A 22500-nucleotide genomic window follows, 5' to 3' on the forward strand; every position below is an offset into this window, starting at 1 on the left:
ATTTTCTTTAGCTTAGCCGTGGCTCCGCGGTTTTGTTTTGTAAGTTCCTTCTTAAAGAACCAAAACAAAATCCCTTAAAAAACTTGTTACGGAAGGTGGGATCTTCTGAAAGAACCGGCACGGACTTTTGAAAAAGAAAACGGGAGAACTTTTAGAAAACATTCACACACACACACACATACATACAAATACACACACACACACATGTACAAAATCTGGAGGAAAACTTTCAATCACCTATCACTCGCATTCTATTCGCAAACACACACTGTTGATACAAACACATACATATTCGCTGATACCTACCAAGACTCAAAAACGCACACTTTTACACATACATGCACATATACTATAATTTATACAGATGTATACAGAGCAGAGATTACAAAATACAGACACGGACGCACAGACTAGAAGCAACGCGCGGGCACATAAATAAGAACAAAATAACCTCCAACAACACCACCATCATCATCACAACCACCACGAACAACATGTTGGTTGACATGGATATATATAGGCAGTTATACAGATAGTTAGACAGTCCTACATATACTTATATATGAAGGCATCTATACACACACACACACGCACAAGAATAAAAACAAGTTAGATAAACAGAGGGAGAGAGGGAGAGACAAAGCATCGAACCATGTTATGTTTGGTTTCATTAATGCATTTGCAAATAACATTCACAACATAAACATACAATTTCACACGCACTCACACACACACCGAGTTCCTCCAGCTTTCACTCTCTCACTCACTCTCTCTCTCTCTCTCTCTTACACACACACACACACACACACACACACACACACACACATACACACACATATGTATATATTCATACCTATAAGCATACAAACACATAAAAACACATGGCGCTTCATATATGCATACTTCAACATTGTGGTAGAAGTTAGAAGCCGGCAAGGTAGCTAATAGGAAGTGTAAACAAAAACATCGTGATCATACATACATACATACATACATACATATAAACATACATGCATACATACATACTTAGGAATATATTTTTTTGTGTATACACAAAAATAAGTTTACGCTTCATGTAGAAGCTTATGCTTGTTTATATACATACATACATACATACATACTGATATGCATTTACATATATGACTGATATGTATATTTTATATATATGCATTATATCTATATAACTACCAACATCCAAACTGTGCACGGAAAACATTAACAAGGACCGGTATCAAGCAGATTTATAATGAGGACGAGGCCTGTGTGTTTTATTCGCTTAGAGGTAGGTAACTTGTATTTACTCAATCAGAGACTAACTTCTACACACAAATACAAGCATACACACACAAGCATGCACACACATATCTGTGTGTGTGTGTGTGTATGTGTGTGAGTGTATAAGCGTGTAGGTGTTTGCTATTAGTATGTATTTGTATACAATTCAGTTTGATGTACCTATTTTTCACATGCTTCGCCGCGGCTCTTATACTCTGCGTTACATATATGACTTGTGTACCGGTTGCGAATACTTTCAGTGGGAAATATATTTGTATACAAACAGTCTGCAGTTCAGATGTACGACTATATTACTTACATATACTGTAATAACCACACACAATCACACAGACAGACTTATACACACAATCACATATGCACAAACACACTAACACAAACTCTCATACACAGAAGTATATGCCTGACTTTTTCTTGCTCTTCCATTATTTTATCTTCATTTCTCTCTCTCTCTCTCTCTCTCTCTCTCTCTCTCTCTCTCTCTCTCTCTCTCTCTCTCTCTCGCTCTCTCTCTCACTCACTCACACACCCGCATCTACAAACATTCATAGATATGTAAACATACACACAAACACATATATATGTATATATATATTACATACACACACACGCACACATGTAATATGCATGTGGTACATGTAGAGATACATATATATGGATATATATATATAAACATATATAGTCATATGTTTATGTGTGTATGCGTGTTTATGAGTGTGTGTGTTTGTGCGTGCGTTTGTGTGTTTAAACACTGTTTAATAACAATAACGCAATGGCCCAGTGGTTAGGGCAGCGGACTCGCGGTCATAGGATCACGGTTTCGATTCCCAGACCGGGCGTTGTGAGTGTTTATTGAGCGAAAACACCTAAAGCTCCAGGGGGATGGTGGTGAACCCTGCTGTACTCTTTCACCACAATTTTCTCTCACTCTTACTTCCTGTTTCTGTTGTGCCTGTAATTCAAAGGGCCAGCCTTGCCACACTGTGTCACGCTGAATATCCCCGAGAACTACGTTAAGGGTACACGTGTCTGTGGAGTGCTCAGCCACTTGCACGTTAATTTCACGAGCAGGCTGTTCCGTTGATCGGATCGACTGGAACCCTCGTCGTCGTAAGCGACGGAGTGCCAACAATAACAATATAACGTGTGCCGTAGCGTAAGCGGTAAACTCCTGTAAACGAGATAATTTTGAGCTCCAGGTTCGATTACTGGTTCCTCGCTATTTTACTTGCATTGTTAATCTCTTTTGTAAAGAGATGAACATCTTTTAATCACTTTCCCCACAGATCCGATCAAATACTGATAAACACAGCTGATCATAAAAGTGACATTAATTGGTTCCGATTATTGTGCAAGTCCGATGTATATTGTTTTATACGCTGGCTATAATTAGGCCAAATGAATGGGTAGCTTAAGCGTCGGGATCTTTTGGGTCAAGAGTTCAATACCACTGGAGGTCGGGGTGTTGTACTTATACGCATGTGTGTGTGGGTGTGGTGGTGCTTATGGTAAATAAACTAATTTCAAATTGCATTTTGTTGTTGGAAATAGGAAAGTGAATGTGTGTGTGTGTGTATGTGTGTGTGTGTATGTGTGTGTCTGTGTATGTTGTGTGTGTGAGTATGTCCCTCTCCGTTCTCTCCCTCTATGCTTCTATCTGTTCTCTCTCTTTCTGTCTCCCCCTCTCTCTTTCTGTCTCCCCCTCTCTCTTTCTGTCTTCCCTTCTCTCTTTCTGTTTCCCCCCTCTCTGTCTGTCTGTGTAAGCAAGAATTTCATATTGAAAGTACGCAACAAACCAAACTCCTGACGGAACTAGAAAATCTTTATTTGGTGAGCGATCGCATTATCAATCAAAATGTAATATAATCAACCAGTAACGTAGTTACGCAGCTATCGCTAAATACCCGTTTCGTGTGTTTTCATTGTTTTGTTATTCGTTTAAGATCATAAATTGTTGCTTAAATGAGTGCAATGTGTTTAATATTACAAGCACATGGTGTGTGTGTGTGTGTGTGTGTGTGTGTGTGTGTGTGTGTGTGTGTGTGTGTGTGTGTGTATAAAATATACCTTGTGTTTTCGTTCTTAGCTCGTTGACATCTCTTCAGCAACGCTGTTGAAGCGGTACCATTCACCGTTGATGCTGGATAAATTTATTTACCTCCATTCTCCTGTATAGTATTAAATCTTATTATGCAGTAGACCCGTATCAACGTCTGCTCGACATAATCAAATATGATTTCCCTATGTTGCTATTTATCATCCAGGTCATTCACTTCTTGTGATAGGGAAAGAGAGTAAAGGAAGTGTAGCAAGCACCTATAACATTTCCCCTTCTGAAATCCCGTGTTTGTATCCCTTAATCATTTCTACGCTACACTGTCTGCTGCGTTATTTATAGCAGCTCTTTCTGGGCATTCACAGGTGCCCAGATTTATCGTCGACACAGCATGTGGTTAAGCTTGCAGTAATCCTACATGATAGACTGCAGTTTCAAACCTGATGGAAACCATTTCATCTTCTTATATTATCAATTCTCTTGCTAAAAGTATGAACATCTCTTCACCTCATTTCTCCTTTGCATTAAATATCATAAATCATTCTTCTTGTCTTATTATTTTTCGTAACACTGCTTTATTGTACTATCGAGCGCAAAGTTTTGTTTTGAGTTGGTACTTTGTAAAACAGCCCAAACTCAATAACTTTGGATGTATCTGCTTTAGTCTGATACAACCAACATCCACTGGCTCGGGAGCGAAATTTGCTTTGGCTGTGCAAACTCAGATTCAAAATTTTTTACAAATAAGATCTTATTGTGTTTTTTTTTTATATACTTATGTTCGTTGTTTGTTATTTGAGAAGCAACCTAACTTCAAGCTACTTTTTATAAATCACTTTTTACGCACTTTTCTATACCCGAGAAAAGTAAGTAGGAGTGCAAATCTTGATTTTGCACCCAACAAAAGTTTTAAGAGGTGCACCTGCATCCCCTTTACCCCTCTGTTCCCGGGACTATGCTTTCATGCTAGTTTTCTAGTGAAGATTAGATGTGTCACATTTCTATGTGACGGCGTTCTCAATGAGATGGCTATCGAAGAGAATTTACTAACTAATCTATTACGAAAGACTGTAAGCACTTGGGACTATGGATCACTTCCTTCCTTGGGCTTCTACAAACACTGGGAAGAGTGTGTCATGGTTGGTTTGAAATGAAAGCTCTACAGGCTCAGAAGGGCCGCCAGCCGGGTCTGTCCGAGGTGCGTGCAAGAGCGTCGAAAGCACCCTCCACGCAGTCGTTCAGAGTTCGAATATTGTTGTCGAGCGTTCAGTAGATGCGAGATCAAGGACTTTCTCTGAGATGATGTGCTGGACTCGAAAGACAGAACTGAATAAAAAGGGGTCCCTTGCCGATTCAATAATCTTTCGATTGATGTGCTGGACTCGAAAGACAGAACTGAATAGAAAGGGGTCCCTTGCCGATTCAATAATCTTTCGATTTAAGAATATAAAACGACTGGCAATAAAATGAAAGATATTGAACCTAAAAGAAAGTGAGTTTTTGCCAATAAAATATTTTTAGGCAAAATAATGTTTTATTGGTGTTAGGTACTTGACTTTTCGTTAAAAACCGAATGATAATTAAAAAAAAAAATTTTTTTCTCGAAAAAACTATTGCTTGAAAGAAAGTGATTTCTTCCTTCATTTTTATTCATCACCTCCATGAATTTCGACTTTAAACGTCCAGCCAATTCGCCAAGAATCCTCTCATTGTATAAAATTTATTGATTGACGATTATGATTTTTTTTTATTATTATTATTATCATTATTATTATTATTATTATTATTATTATTATTATTATTATTATTATTATTATTATTATTATTATTATTATTATTATTATTATTATTATTATTATTATTTTATGTTTGACTTTTGTTTTGCATTTGTACAAGTTGGATCCAAGTCTCACCCAGAGACCTCAAGAGACAACAAGTTAGAAGTTCATGCAGGTGTTATGCCTAGGGTACCATATATTTGGATTTGTACAGTTTTGTTCAAGTGAATGTTTAAGAAACCATAAGAAAATTATGTGTTTGCTTTAAAATTTGAGATCACATAGACAGTATTTTACGTAGGATATGGGCAGTTCCCATGAGCACTATCTTTTGAACTTCAGCCATTTTGGGGTTTCCTGGAATCTGATCTAGGTAGTAATCAGCCCGTTTCGCTGTCATTCCCAGGGCACCTATGACAATAGGTATTGTTTTCGTCTTCAGATTCCACATTTTGCTAATTTCTATTTCAAGATCTTTATATTTGCTCAGTTTTTGGTAGGTCTTGACAGATACGTTTATATCGATTGGGACAGTCATATATCAATGAGGAGGCATGATTTTTGTCTGAAGTCTTTCAGTATGATGTCTGGCCTATTTGCGTCTATCTTTCTGTCAGTTTGAATGGTGAAGTTCCAGAGGAGTGCAATGTGATCATTTTCAAGTACTGGGGGTGGTTTGTGTTCCCACCAGTTTTTATCATGGGGCAAGTCCAGGTTTTTGCATATTACCCAGTGAATATATTGTGCAGCTCTATCATGCCTGTTGAGATACTCTGTAGGCGCAAGCAGACTGCACATGGAGACAACATGATCGATGATCTCATTTTGTTGTTGGCATATACGACATAATGGGGAGCTGCCGTTCTTTAATATGTTGGCCTGGTAGTTCTTTGTAGGTAGGCATTGATCTTGGGCTGCTATGATAAACCCCTCTGTTTCTGATTTCAAGCCAGAGGCCATTAACCATTGGTGGATAAGGGCTTTGTCAATATCTGCATTATTCGCTCTCTTTGGGTATTTGCCATTGAGAGGTTTTCCATGCCATTTTTCAGTCATAATAGCTAAGGCAGCAATTTTAGCACGGGTTTTCAAGCGCTTAGCTTTTTCTGCAGGTGTTTCTAGTTCGTCTATTATTATTATTATTATTATTATTATTATTATTATTATTATTATTATTATTATTATAAAGGCGGCGAGCTGGCAGAACCGTTAGCACGTCGGGCGAAATGCTTAGCAGTATTTCGTCCGTCTTTACGTTCTGAGTTCAAATTCCGCTGAGGTCGACTTTGCCTTTCATCTTTTCAGGGTCGATAAATTAAGTACTATTTGCCGACTGGGGTTGATATAATCGAATGGCTCCCTCCCCACAAATTTCAGGCTTTGTGCCTGTGGTAGAAAGGATAATAATTCTTCTTCTTCTTCTTCTTCTTCTTCTTCTTCTTCTTCTTCTTCTTCTTCTTCTTCTTCTTCTTCTTCTTCTTCTTCTTCTTCTTCTTCTTCTTCTCCTCCTCCTCCTCCTCCTCCTCCTCCTCCCCTTCTTCTTCTTCTTTTCATGAGCGTCTTCTTTCAATTGTTTCCATTTCTTGCCGAGTGTCTTCCTGACACCTAGGGCAGAGAAACGTACTGTATACATTGGTAGGCCATTAAAACGAACACACCAGATTGTTCATTTACAGTCATGTGATAGAGAAAAAGGGGAAGACAGAGAGAAAAAGGAAAGAATAAAAATAGAAAAGTAAACATATAAAATAAAGGGGGAAAAGGAAAGAAAATTTACAGCGACAATGTTCTTTACAATACGTTTGGCGTACCAGTTAAGACTTCCTGCATGGATGGTAAGTCAGGGATCATACTTAAATAATTTTCAATTCCTTTTTGATCATCCCAAGTGTTCCTACAATCATTGGTGTTGTAACCGTCTTGAGATGTCACATCTTTTCGATTTTGATTGGCAGATCTTTATATTTTCTGAGGTTATCAAATTCTTTTGCCGAGATATTGTGGTCACAGGGTATGCTCATGTCAATCAATAAACAAACTATATTGCTTTTGTCTTTCACAACAATATCTGGTTTATTTGCCTTGATGTTCCGATCTGTACATACTGGGAAGTCCCCAAGAATGGTTATATTTTCTCCCTCAGTTACAGCCTGAGGGTGGTGTTTGTACCATTTGTCAGTAGTTTTGATTATATAATGCCGACACATTATCCAATTGGCCAACTCTGTCATGTCTTAATTTGTACTCTACAGGTGCTAAAACCTTACGTCCAGAGATTAAGTGGTCGACTGTTTCTATCCGATCGTTGCAGTGTCGGCACTTTGAGTCTACACCATCTCACTGACTTGATAGTTCCAGGTTAATAAGCTCCATTCTCTGCCTTTAGCCCTGGGCTCCGTAGCCACTGATGGGTGTGCTTCTGGTCTACGTCATTTTGTTTGCTACGGGCCACATATTTGCCATGCAGAGGTTTTTGTTCCCACCTATCAGCCAACTGTTTAAGCGCATTTTGCTTTGCTATTGTGTGCGGTGCCGAGTAGTGCTATTTTCTGTATGTTATATATATACTTGTAAACCGGGGTGTTTTTCTGATGTATTTGTCTGAATCTTTCTTTTTTTTATCATACCTAATGCGCCTACTATGATAGGAATTGTTTCTGTATTTAGGCTCCGCATTCGAGTTACCTCTATTTCCAGATCTTTGTATTTTGAAAGTTTCTCCGTTTCTTTTAGAGAAACATTGTCATCTGTTGATACTGATATATCGATTAGAAAGCATTTCTTTTCTTGATGATTTCTGAAAACTATATGAAGAAGCCATTCCAATAATCATATTTCTAACTTCCAAAACCCATTTTCTTTTTAAGCGGAGTTCACTTATTGTGGAAAGATTACGATCGTCTCACAAATTGTTGTATTCATAACTTCCAGAGTGGATATCGAAATCGCATTGATGTCCATGAATACTGAAGGCTCAATAACTTAAGGATATTAAATCTAGACATCTGTGAATAACAATGTTGCATATAATGTGAAATAATCAAGGAATACCGAATCCATTTTCATAAAAAAAGCAACAATAAAAGAATGTTTTAAAAATACAGGTTACCTCTTTACTCTCCTCATCATAAGAGTGTGAATGACCTGGAAAATAATTAATGACAATGGAAAACCGTATTGGATTATGTTGAACAGGTTAAAGCTGTTTTCCTTTATATTCCAGTGGATCATCTTTTGGGAATCCAGTGAAAATGAGTGCTGTCCCTTCTCTCACATTGCTGTTTTATCTACGGGGTCTGAAAATCTTTTTTTGTTGGTATTTTGCATGAAATAGATGTGTGATTATGTTGAGTCATTAACCACTGTTGGTATAGTATCTACATAGAGGGTACCACATGTTAACACTTTCTTGGTTATTCTGCTATTTTAACCGTGGGAATAGAAATCTTGGCATTGGTTGAGACAGTTTATATTTCTCCTTGGTAGTATGTGTTTCTTCTGGTTATAAAAGAAACAAAATCTGTTTACACAACAAATCTGGAGGGAACAAAATAAATGTCAATGTCAGAGGTTGGCACAAGCTCATCCAATGACACCGTTTTCGGTAACATGAGAACCATTAGTAATAGTAAATGAAAACTCACGAACGTAGACACTGAAAAGGACATGGAACTTTATGTGAAATGTTCATATTTCTATTTGCTGGCATGACAATATTTTAATGTCAGTGTGTGTGTGTGTGTGCATGCGCGCGCGTGTACGTGCATGTAGTTATATTTCGTTTAAATACACTGGAATACAACAAAATTTATATTATTTACATTATTTACATTTGACGGATATTTGTCCTCATTTTGTTTGTTTCGGCTGATATACTCTCCAGCCATCTTCAGGTGTCTTGGGGGAAATTTCGAACCTGGGTTCTCATTCCTAAGGTATTTTTCGATGTTATTATTATTATTATTATTATTATTATTATTATTATTATTATTATTATTAAGGTCATAGCCTGGAATCGAACTCGAAATCTTGGGGTTAGTATCTAATATTTTCCTATCTTTCCTTAATTCCGAGTTCTATTCCAGGCAGTGGCCTGAATAATAACAACAACAACAACAACAACAACAACAACAACAACAATAATATCGAAAAATACCTTAGGTTCGACTCAGGTTCGAAATTTCCCCAGAACACCCGAAGAAGGCTGGAGAGTATATCAGCTGAAACGTTGTATTAACAACAAACAAGATGAGGACAAATATCCGTAAAATGTAAATAATGTAAATAATGTACATAATTCCTCATCTCTCAAATATAGAACTGAAAAAAATTTATATACTATTTATTTATACAGAAACCTCTTAATCGACTCGTATTTTTACTGTTACCTTATTGTATCTACGCCATTATACTAATCTCAGCGGGAATTCAATTCAAAATTTAAAAGACTTTTAAAAGTGTACAGTATTTTGTCAGGCATGCAAAGCATTTTGCTATTCCACGCTCTTATGCTACGAGTTGTTCATTGGTGTTGCAGTGCTTGGATCCCATTAGTGAAGAGGCTTCCATCCTATTGGTTAAAAAAAAAAAAAGTCGTCGACAGTAGATATGATGTCATCATCATTGCGATACTAGCTCTCAGCCAAGTGTTTATTCATGTTCAGGAACAGATGATAACCAGATGGGGCCAAATCAGGAGAATAGAGGGAGGGGCAGTGATCAACCAATTCAAAACCACATCACGGTCAGCGGCCATTGAAACTAACGACTTGTGTGCTGGAACATTGTCTTAATGAAACAAGACCCTTTCCGTTAGATATTCTGAGTGTTTGGTCTTGACAGCTTTCGTAACTGCCTCAGCAGGTTGGCATAGTACTCTCCAATGATAGCGTGTCTCTTTTCAAGGTAGTCAATAAACACAATTCCTTTTGCATCCCAAAAAGCTGAGGCTACTCCCTTTCCTGCAGAGGAAGCGACCTTGGCCTTCTTTGGAGCAGGCGAGGAGGGGTGTTTCCACTGCATGAATTGTTTTTTTGTCTCTGGCCCAAAGTGATGTACCCAACCTCATCCTGGGTGAGGAAACCACCTGGATCTGTCTCAAATAATGTTAGATTTTCTTGTGATGTGGTCAGCCTGGTGCGCTTTTGATCAGGTGTCAGAAGACATGGTACCCACCAAACAGAAACCTTCGTCATGTCAAGGTCATTGTGCAGAATATTCTCAACTATCTCAGGGGATACGCTAATAGCATTGTCTATTTGCTTTACTGTCATCCATCAGCATGTGGTGAACACGATCAATGTTTTCCTTGCTGGTGACAGTTGCAGGATGTCCAGACGTTGGGTTATCTTAAAAATTCTCCCTCCCGCTTCTAAATCCTGCTGCTCACATTTGTACAGTTTATAAAACTGGAGGGTCGTCTCTTAAGGAAGCAACCATATCAGAGTGAATGTCCTTGGCGAGGCTAAACCCTTCTTCTGCAGGCACTTGATGACAACCATGATGCCAAATTTTGTCCATTTTCAAGAGAAGAGGCTACTAGTTACTTCTGAAATCTTTGAACAGTCAGATGTCAGTTTACCTGGATAGAATCAATGCAATTATTAAGAATTGAAATTAATGCATACAAGATTTCACAACTCTAGCATCACCCCTTCATAGTCAGCCTGTGAACTTTACAGCCTACCCTCTATGTATGTATGTATGTATGTATGTATGTATGTATGTAATATATGTATATATATATATATATATATATATATATATATATATATATATATATATATATATATATATATATATATATATATATATATATATATATATATATATATATATATATATGTATGTATATATGTATATATATATATATATATATATATATATATATATATATATATATATATATGGATAGACAGATATATATATATATAGGTTCAAAAAAAGGAAAAAGACAAAAAAAAACAACAAAAAACAACAACGTGAGGACGTGATACAGATTGTGTTACTAGACGCTCGGGAAAGGACAGAGAGAGAGAGTATATATATATATATATATATATATATATATATATATATATATATAGGATGTCCCAAAGTCACTGAGGGGTTTTAATGTTTAATAACTCCCTTATTTTTAGAAATAAGCGTAGGAAATTTTATTCATATGTAGATGAAATAATGGAGATTAATTTGCATTAGTCCTTTTTCATCATACCCCTGCATTATATATGAAAAATGACATCTTGTAAATGACGTCCATTTTCAGCCTGACACATCCGTGCCCTTTCCAAAATATGTTCCATGACAGCTGTAAGGGTTTCAGGGTCCAGTTCCCTGATTTCTCTAGTGATATCGTCCTTTAATTGCTCCAGGATTTCTGGTTTGTGGACATTAACCCTCTGCTTGAGTTACCTCCACAAGAAAAAGTCAGGGCTAGTCAAGTCTGGGAAACGCGATGGCCAGTTGACATCGCAGTAGCGGGAGATGATTTTTTCCCCTCCAAAACATTGCCTCAGCAACTGTATTGTGTCTCTTGCCGTATGAGAAGTTGCCCCATCTTGTCGGAACCACATTTCGGGCCTCTTTCGAATGGTCGAGTGCAAAAAGTTCTCATCGATTTGTATCGTTCACCAGTCACAGTGGCAGCATTCCCATCGTCGTCTTCAAAGAAATAAGGCCCGATTATCTCATCTGCCGTAATTGCACACCGTACCTCACACTTTATGGGGTGAAATTCTCTTTGGTGTACTGCTCTCAGATTCTCAGAGCCCCAAAATCGTCAATTTTGTCTGTTGATGAACCAATTTAAATGAAAGTGAGCTTCATCAGACATGATCAATTTTTGTGTTAAAATGTGGATCATTTCGTGCTAATTCCTGGATTCTGACCTCGTATTGAAGCCTGTCTTCATAGTCCTGCGGCTTCAGCTGTTCAACCAACTGTACTTTGTATTGAACCAGCTGTACCTTTGCAGCGAAGTTCGTGAAATCTCAAGCTGTCTGGACCGCCTTCAAGTTGATTTGCCCGGATTCTGTTCAATACTTACTCGCACTCATTTGAACGCTAGTTGGACGTGAATGAGAGACAGAAAAATCACGTCTTCTCTATAGGAAGGCAGCGAATAAAAAGAAAGAATCCCTTTCATCACGTGTCAGCGACGAGAGGGTCAAGGAGGAAGAGTGAGAGAGAGAAAAAGGGAACGGTGAAAGAAAGAGAAGAATAGGGAAAGAGTGGGAGAGGAAAACAGAAAAGATGAAGAACAAGAGAGGGAGAGAGATAGACAAGGAAGTGATAGTAATAGTAGTAGAGTGCGCATAGTAACTATTAAGATAAAACTTACTTGGAAAAGGATGCGTGGCGTTCGATCATATAATAATATAAATAATATATAAATATATGCATATATCCATACATATATGTACATACCTACATCTATATGTATACGTACATGTATATATGGGTACAGGACATCACAAAAAAACGTTAAACGCAATGAGAAATGAAAACATAAAGACGAAGACAGAAAACGAACTTCTTTTTGGAACAATGAAAAAAACAAAACAAAACAAACAAACAGAGAAACGAGACATGCAACATAAAGAATATATATATATTGCTGCAATAAAGTATCTTCAATGCATTGATTTTGAGCTCTATCCTTTAAGAGACATGTATATATATATATATTTATATATATATTTATATATATATATTTATATATATATATATACAATTGCAGCGTGGAAGGTGTTTATAAGCCATTTAAAATAACACACAAAATCCGTTAGATTCACTTCAACATTTAAATTTAATTTGTCAAAATATTTTCGTCGCTTTGAGACCGCGACCTGTTCACTGACAAAGTTCTGTGCTGCACAGAACTTTGTCAGTGAACAGGTCGCGGTTTCAAAGCGACGAAAATATTTTGACAAATTAAATTTAAATGTGTGTGTGTGCGCACACGCACACACACACAGACACACATACAGACACACACAGACCCGCACACACACATATATATAGAGAGAGAGAAAGAGAGAGTATACTGTGCATGGAATTAGTTGTACGACTGCTACTGTTGAGTTAATCCGCATAGATTATCATCATCCAGTCTACTTCTAGTAGAGTACTTCTGTTACTATAATATACTTAGAGGCATTACCGGTTATGATATACAGAGCAATACGGTTCCCAACAACCACAGTGGTGAAACCTATGTAGAGAGCTGATGATATAAACTGGTGTAGGTATGAATGTGTATGAATTTATAAAAATTATTCTACTTTAGTTTCGCCTAGCGGCTGGTCGTGACTGTCCTTTGCATTGTCATTTATTTTCATTTAACAAGTATATCTTACAACTGTATCCCAAATATTGAGTCGCATATCAAGTAATATTTGCCTTAATGTTAGATATGTGCTTTACAATTCTTACATGACACACACACAAACACACACACACACACAAACACACACACCGTGTATGTATTTTGAGAGTATGCGTACATATGTAACTGTGTATGCGTTCACATGCAAACAAACACGCTTATCTATATACACTTCGATAAGTGTGTATGTGAGTGCGCGCGCCCATATGCAAACGCAGACACACATTCGCGCCCATATATATACTGATATATATATATATATATATATATATATATATATATATATATATATATATATATATATATCAGTAATAAGAATGTAAGGCTTGCCCTCTGCACTCCAGTTCTTTGCTGACATAGTTTTAATTTTATCAGTGAAAATGCGAGATAACCCAGTTTCATATTGAAGAAGCGAGTTAACCACCACTTCTGAATGAAGAAGGGCGTCACACATTAACGGATTGTAAGTGACTTAATCACCTTTAACATGCTTTCCTTCTCCAAGGGATGCTGGTACTAGTGAATTATATTTTAGCACTTTTTAGTAAGGGGAATTTACCATCTCTTTCATGTGTAGGGTGATGCCAGGCGTCGACGTTTTCGGTACTTGTTACTGTAGCAATCCACACTTTATTGTTGTTGTTGCTGTTGTTATTATTATTTAGCCCCAGATAAGACTTAATCAAGTAGGACTCATGACCAAACATATTTTAGTCTCCATCGGTCAGACATTTTTCTACGCCGAGGACTACATTATTCGATGTGAAATTCCTTTGTTAAATGTAGTAAGATGTGGTAAGGTGTTTGCGGGAGAAAAATATTGCTGCTGTTTCTAGCATGTCTAACAACTCAATAAAGGCTTCACCATTGTTTTATGTTGACGAAAACAAGCTTACAACTTTTCGAATCAATTATCGCAGACGCTGCATCCTCATCTCAAGATGATGTTCATGATGATGGTGGTGGTGATGATGATGATGATGATGGTTGAGAACTTTAGAAATAGAAAAAAAATCAGTGGAAAAAGTCAAAATATAGCGGGGTGTGGGCAGGGAAGAATATATAGATACCCATCATTGCAGGCTGTTTAAATCCCAGGTATACATGATTTAACAGACCTCAGAACCAAGTTATGACTATCCTGTATTCGGTTGTAAGACATTTATAAAATTAACCAATGAGTATTTTTTTTTAACGACAATGAATAAAAAGAGTTTTGAGAAAGGTATGGCTGGTATTTCTATCATTTCGAGTGACCGCATAAAGACCCATTCGTTGGCTTGACCGTGTTTCACAGAACTGATCTGAATCAACGAGCACGAGACCAGAATTTAAGGCTTCACATCTAATAATAATGGGCGGCTTTGATAACAATTGAATTGTTCATGTACAGCTTGTACAGTCGTTGTTTATAGAACCTACAAATTCGATTAATGTTGTTCAGAAGTTATATTAATCTAAGTATTAGGGCGGCGAGATGGTAGAATCGTTAGCACACCGGGCGAAATGTTTAGTAGTACTTCGTCTGCTGCTACGTTCTGAGTTCAAATTCCGCCGAGATCGATTTTGCCTTTCATCCTTACGGGGTCGATGAAATAAGTACCAATTACACACTGGGGTCGATGTAATTGACTATCCGCCTTCCCCTCAAACAGTTTCAAGGCCTTGTGCCTAGTTATATTAATTTAAGTATTTATTTATTTGTTTTAATTTATGACCATTTATGACCAATAACAGCGTATGTCAAACGTTTCCAAAAGTCACTAATTCACTTCATTTTTGTTTATAATATAACCTGATCCCTGAACCAGTGGTTATTCAGTTCCTTCATGTCTTTCTATACACACACAAACGCACAATCTCACGCACACGCACACGCACACACACACACACACACACACACACATTTGTTTCACGAACGTTCGGGTCTTCCAAGTGTAGCCATTTGGGTTACATTATATTGCTAATTTTAAGGCGGCGAGCTGGCAGAATCGTTAGCGCACCGGGAAAATTGCTTAGCAGTATTTCGCTTATCGCAACGCTGTGAGTTCAAATTCCGCCGAAGTCGACTTTGCCTTTCATCCTTTCGGGATCGATAAATTAAGTTCCAGTAAAATACTGGGGTCGATGTAATCGATTATCCCCATCCCCCAAATTTCAGGCCTTGTACCTATAGTAGAAAGGATTATACTGCTAAGTTTATTAGCAATTAACATTTACTTTCAGTTTCATTTTATAATTGACTAATTTACATACCTAAAATAAAAGGACTCCATATACAGACATCTGGCACTATTTATACACAGACACACTCACATGCGCATGTGCCATGATTGTAGGTAATTTTCTTTGCCTTCCTATTACAATGAATCTAGAGGAGTATTTTGTTCGGGGAACTGGATAACTGATCTTAACAAAGGAAGTCATATTGAACATAATTGCTTTAAAAAGAAAGATGTTTACTGTGTTTTCTACAATCACACAATCACACCGTGCTGTCTGATAGCTTGGTGTAGTCCCAAGAGTAAGCGATCAGGAATAAAGTTTCCTTAGCTGTGAATGATATGATAATTTATAGTCCTCCTTCGCATTGTTTTCATCAAAGACATCATGAACATGGTACTGCGATATTTATTTTTTTCTGTGAGGATTTTCTGACCAAACGATTGAAGCTTTGATGTAATGTTCACTGCTAAAAATAAACTCTAGACATCTCCTTTCATTCGGTGTGAAAACCCGCATTGTCAACATCGAGTTCAACATGGTAAATGTAATAGGACGGCAGTTACAAATCCTTCCAGAAACCAGGATGAAAAGCGTTTGATATATCATCTACACCCTGCTTTTTGATTTTTACTTAACGGGAAACGATTAACGGTCATAATTCTTGGACGAAAATAAAGCACGATGCAGACAAGCAGTAATTTATGATTGCCGTCAGAGATGATGGAAGGAAAAATTGTAATGCTAGCCTACTGCAATTAATGCCCCGAAACCATGTCCATGGAAGAGCATCTACCGAGGTAGTTTCGGGACATAACAGACAATGCAAGTTAAAACAACTTACACACACACACACACACACACACACACACACACACACACACACACACACACACACACACACACACACACACACACACACACACACACAGACAATGGACAGTACTGAGCAAAAAATGTAATATTGTATATTATGACAGTTTAATATATTAGTACACAAGTCAAAAATAAAAATAAGGGCGAGCCAACCACAGAAGAGGGAAGAGCCATCATTTATGTAGGATCATGCTTTAGTTGCAAAGCAATTTTAAAGTTTAAGAGCTTTTAAAAATGATATGCCTTCTTAGGGGCTTGTCAATTTGAGATAATTTCTTTACAGAGTTGTATTGTTACGAATTAGTTAAAGTGGTGGTGGTGGTGGTGGGGGGGGGGGGTTGTTCACTATTTGGAAAGATGACTCTTCAATTTTAATATCGAGAATTTCCTCCATCAACTCTTTGAATGTTATTATCACTGTTGTTGTTGTTATTATTTTTCAATTTCATGTTCGTTGCAAGACATACTGCTTTCTTTCCTTGATAGTCCGAAGTTTGTTTGCCCTGACGCGAATAGTACCTAGCATACTAATCGGAAGTATGTCAGAAATTTATCTACTTTAATCTCCACATTCGTCTCCTTCCCAGCGCAGTCTTCGAAACACTTCTAGGCAAAATAGGAATAGTTTTTGTGAATAGAATTTTCTTGTGTTGTACCCTTCTGATTCGGAAAATGGCTCGAAACTTTGCATAGCCTAAAGAAATATGTAGCCAGATGGTACAAGCAGTTTTAGCTTTCTTATATGCTGCACAAGGCTTGTAATACAAGAGACGCACACGTTTTATTTTCCACAATGGCTATGCAAGAGGGATGTCATTTTCATAGACGTCGATTTCTTTTTTATTTACTTGGAATCGGTCCATTAAGCTTTGAACGCTTCTGACTTATTTTTTTATTTTTTTGTTTTTGGAGTAGAATAGTTTCTACTTTCCCTTTTGCTTTTTGATTTACAGCCCGTTTGTAGAAAATTCTGCAATCTGTACATTTGGCCTTGTTAATTATTTCAACATCTCGGAAGATGTCTGCTTTGTTTGTGATGTAATTTATCTAGTTGAAGGTTTCCTGATTTGAACTTCTCCATGTCCATTTTTACAGTTTCTTCTTTTTAAAAATGATATTGACTACTTTGAAGGGCTTTCGCCAGAAATTTATTAGGTCTTGCCCTCTGTAATTTCCTGTGTCTTGTATTTTCCTGAACAGTGCTCGTTTCCTTATCCTGTATTGGCGTTTAAGTCTCTCATGAAGCTAGTGAAGAAAGCTTTGTGACAATCAATTGCTTCGTTGACCTCGTAAAATATTTCCTACTCTTTTAGAGCATTTGCATATGTTATTAGATTTATTTGGATTATTTTGAGGTAGCACTTCATTGCTATTTTCAAAACAAAGTTGGCTACACGATCAGAAATGCTAAATCTCTTGACGTTGTTCTTCATTTATTCCACCTTAAATCCTTCTTTGCCTACATGGTAGAAGAGGTATTTTTTTCTATTAACACTTCATCAGGTCTTCAAAATTCACTGATCCTTAAGATGTACTAATTTATATTTTCTATCTGATCAGTTAGTTAAATGGAATTCTTCTGACACTATACGTATTCTAAATTCATATGGAAGTGTTTTGGAGTTTTGATTTTCGCGTCCTGGAGCCTCATAATTCTTAGGCTTGCTCTTGGACCTCAGTTTCCGCTAATCTGACTGAAACGATTGTTAAATTTTGATTAGTTTAAGATTGATTTGAGGAGTGTGCGCAGTATTCTATTGTATTCTATTCTAGTCCACAAATGGCTCATGACTTCTTATTTAGTGTATTCGAAACAATCTTGTTTCCAAGGAATCCCCAATCCACTACCCAGGGAACACATCACTCGGCTAATCCGACAACAGCTGGTGGGTATATGAATATGTGTTGTGTGTGAGTGTATGTGTAAATAAATAAGTGAATGAATGAGTGCGCATGTGTGTATATGATATAAATCAGAGCTGTCTGTTTGTACTAACAGCCAAGACACTAGCTAGATAAAGGTCGTCTCCCTTTCTCTCCTACTCCCTATGCCTGCTCACTTTTTCACGAAGCAACTATGTTCCCGTCCCCTCATTTTTCTTATCTTTACAGTACAGCTGCCCCCACTCCCCCACAAATCCTCCACACGTTTTCTAAATCGGTAAGGTGGTATTTGAAATGTCATAACCAATACCACCACAAATATACAGCAGCAGCAGCCGCAGCAGCAACAGCAACAACAGTACTAGCATTACTTACACCAACAGCCCAATGACTACCACCAACATCATCAGTATCAACCTCCCCGTTATCGTTGCCTCCACTGCCAGCCCCACAACCGAGAAAAATATAATTACCAACACTATACAAATCGTCTCCGGCAAGTGTGTCTGTGTAAGTATTCGCCGTGTTATAAATGGTAGAAATATCTTTCTGAAATGGTACACTACAATCTATAAAGTAGCCTATTGGACAGTGTATTCCTGCATGTACTATTTCCTAGAAGAAAGAATCGTTGGTCACGTTTGCAATGCTTGGGATCCTTCAAGGACAAATTAATCGACGTCACTACCACTGGTTTTGTCCGACAAAGAAGTTATTCCTCCTCCTCCTCCTCCTCCTCCTCCTCCTCCTCCTCCTCCTCCCACTACTACTACTACTACTACTACTACTACTACTACTACTACTACTACTACTACTGCTGCTGCCGCTGCTGCCACTGCTGCTGCTATTAAAATTGTTATCGGCAGGGATTATGTTATATATTCTGCCTTTATTTTTATCTGTTCGTCATTTCATATTACACATTTGTAATGGATTTGTTAGAAACAATGATGAAGAAATTTGCCGCACAATTTTGAGGTCCTGTTTTGAATTCCACTGTGTGCCACCTTTACACTCAAAGTTCTCAGTCGGTAGACTTTATATAACCCCCGGATTAACTACTTTGGGTACTTTTAGCGGAGTTCACTCTGTCACTCTGTCACCAGTATTCGGGCTAGGTCCCCCACTTTTTCCTACTAGACCCTGAAAATATTTAGAGTTATGTGTGCGGTCTTTAGCAGTGTGAAACAATGCTCTATCTAGAGTGTTTTTCCTACAGAATTAATTGTAGGAAATGGAGGAAATATATTGGTTTATACAAAAACCAATCATATCGCTTTATTGATAAATCTAAACGCGCACACATACACTCATACACACACATGTGTGTATGTGGTTTGTATGTGTGTATATATTTGCGTTTATGTTCATCCCACCCTACACATATACATACATATATACATGCACATATACACATGTCTAGTACTTTATGTGTTTGTGAAATTACATAATGTTAAAACACAGAAGTAGAGAAGAACTCAATAACTTAGATAAAGTTTGTGGTTCAGTCGTCAGTTGAAAGAACGACTGTGGCTGACTGAGTTCAATAGATCAGTACTGACAGAAGAATTTTCGAAGAGCACGAATTTCTGAGTAAGGGTATAGCTGTAACCAGGACTATAACCTCCCCCTCCACACACACACATTCACCTTCTAATGAAGCATTAGATAATCGCTAAACAATGATAATCGTTAACAATGAGTACTCTAATATAGGGTTCCCAAACCACCTGGGCCGAGGATCATTTATTACTTGGCCGCCCGGAAAGAATAAATTTATAAATTACATTTCTGTTTTGTTGATTATCGCACTCTAAAGTATGTTTTTGCATTATGTATGTATTATATATGTAATATAGTATGCATTATGTATGTAACAATTAAATCATATATTATGTACTTTAGCATTGCTAATAGACTAAAGTATAGGTATTCCACAGCACAAGAACAGAAGCGATGCAGTACTCAATAGAAATACACAAACTGCATCGCATGCTTTCAGGGTAACGTTACCCTGAAAGCGGTTATAAAATGAATACATCATTGAATAACTAATGAAACCAAACACGATTGGCACCAAACCTAACTACAAGCTCAGAGAATACATTACAACAACATCAAAATATATATTAAAAAAAAAAAAACTTCTTAACCTGAAACCATAAATTAACAAAGAACAGGACGTTGAAATAATACAATATGCAAATTTCAATGTAAACATGGAAGTTGTAAACAACATGTCTCAAACTGTTACATTGGACAGACGGGAACGCTAACTTATTTTTACAAAATGCCACGTCCTAAATCCTTTCATACCGTGTTTTTGATTTCGGTTGTTTCCAACTTAGCTTTCAGTGAAATTACTTTGAATAAACAGAGCTATTGAAGACACTGAGAATTTATTTAATTAGCTACTCAACAAGACAATCAACATTGTTTAATTAACGATTCAGAAGGGATGTGAAAACAATCAAAATTGTTTAATTAACGATTCAGAAGGGATGTGAAAACAATCAAAATTGTTTAATTAACGAAACAACAATTACCGCTGAAAATAATCGAACTTTAACGAAATGAAAAATCAGTATAAATTTTGGCATCACGTCGCTGTTTAAGATTCATTATTGCAAGTTTCACAAATCTTACAAATCATTATCCTTCCTCTTGTATAGCAAACATACCTGCGCCCTGATGCACCTGCGCCCTGATGCACCTGCGCCCTGATGCACCTGCGCCCTGATGCACCTGCGCCCTGATGCACCTGCGCGCATATTTTTAAGTGTGTTGTTTTTTTCCTTAATCACTTTTTAAAACCCTACTGTGGTTATTATCTCTGCTGTTGAAAAACTAAAAACAATTAGTCATTTTTTTATACGCACATATATATGCACAAACGTATTTTATTTACCTTCACACATTCATGCAAAGATATACGTTATACATACGCGCGCACACACGCACACACACATCGCGCGCGCGTAATACACGGGCATGTTTGTGCGGTTGAGAAGCTTGCTTCTCGATCGTGCGGTTTTGGCTTTAGTCTCACTGCGCAAGATCTTGCGAGGGAGTCTTCTACTATAGCCTAGGGCCGACTAAAGCCTTGAATGGATTTGATTCGTGGAAACTGAAAGCGCATCGTATATGTGTGTGCGTGTGCGTGTGTGTTTGTGTGTGTGAGTTTGTGTCTGTACACACACACACACAAACTATAAATGGGAAGAAATTCAGCGCCCCACAATCATCTCCTTCAGCTCTAGCTTGCTGGCTTTGCAGCCTAGCAAAAAGCGCGCCATTCGACAGTTCAAAATATACATTATTATGCACTCAGCTGGACCCTCTGTATAACTGACGACTCAGCTAATTTCTAGTCTTGCTTCTCATCAGTTATATTTAACAAATGAACCATTAAAAGAACTGCAAACTACTTCCTGTATCTAGGTCAGACCAACACAGTTCAAACGCCTCAGCTACTTATTATTAAGTTCTCTTAATAAACTAACTAGTATTTTAATGAATCAATGAGCCTGTACTGTAAGCAGCAGTAACAACAGCAAGGTACAAGTGTTTTGCCTGCTTTTTAATGAAAAGTTCATACAGTTACAGTGAGGTGAATGATAAACACTGCCCTAGAAACGCTGCATGGTGGACACTACACAATTGCTCTGTCTGGACTCCACAGAACCACACCACTTGCAACATAACAAACGGAAATGCTGACAGGAGGGCTGTATTACTTGACCTTCTAATAAATAGCAAACAATGCCCTCAAAAATCACTGCCTTACGTCTTAAAACAGGAAGGTCACATTAGATCATGTAAACATAGATATACAACGAAAGGAATGGTCATGGTTGGAATGATTTTGATCAGAGCTGTACAAAACCAACACTGACCTGAGGATAAACAAGAACATAAACGAAAGCCAATAAGGGATCTTGTGTAACACCGCTTTAGGTGCTAAAAATTGCAGCCAAATATTTCTGAGCTTACACACTACT

At 37.4% G+C, this 22500-nt stretch overlaps 1 protein-coding gene across 1 annotated transcript in view; it reads left to right on the forward strand.

The window, feature by feature from the left end:
- Window positions 1-22500, forward strand: part of LOC106876867 (A disintegrin and metalloproteinase with thrombospondin motifs 16) — a 347122-nt gene that overhangs the window by 226 nt on the left and 324396 nt on the right. Inside the window, exon 1 of the mRNA XM_014925608.3 lies at window positions 1-1282. This exon is cut by the window's left edge and continues 226 nt beyond it. Coding sequence (XP_014781094.1) covers window positions 1247-1282 — 36 coding nt within the window. The 5' untranslated portion in view covers window positions 1-1246. The remainder of the gene's footprint in view (window positions 1283-22500) is intronic.

The sequence above is a fragment of the Octopus bimaculoides genome, chromosome 1, assembly GCF_046866305.1.
Source record: "Octopus bimaculoides isolate indiv1 chromosome 1, ASM4686630v1, whole genome shotgun sequence".
NCBI classification, from domain to species: Eukaryota; Metazoa; Mollusca; class Cephalopoda; order Octopoda; family Octopodidae; genus Octopus; species Octopus bimaculoides.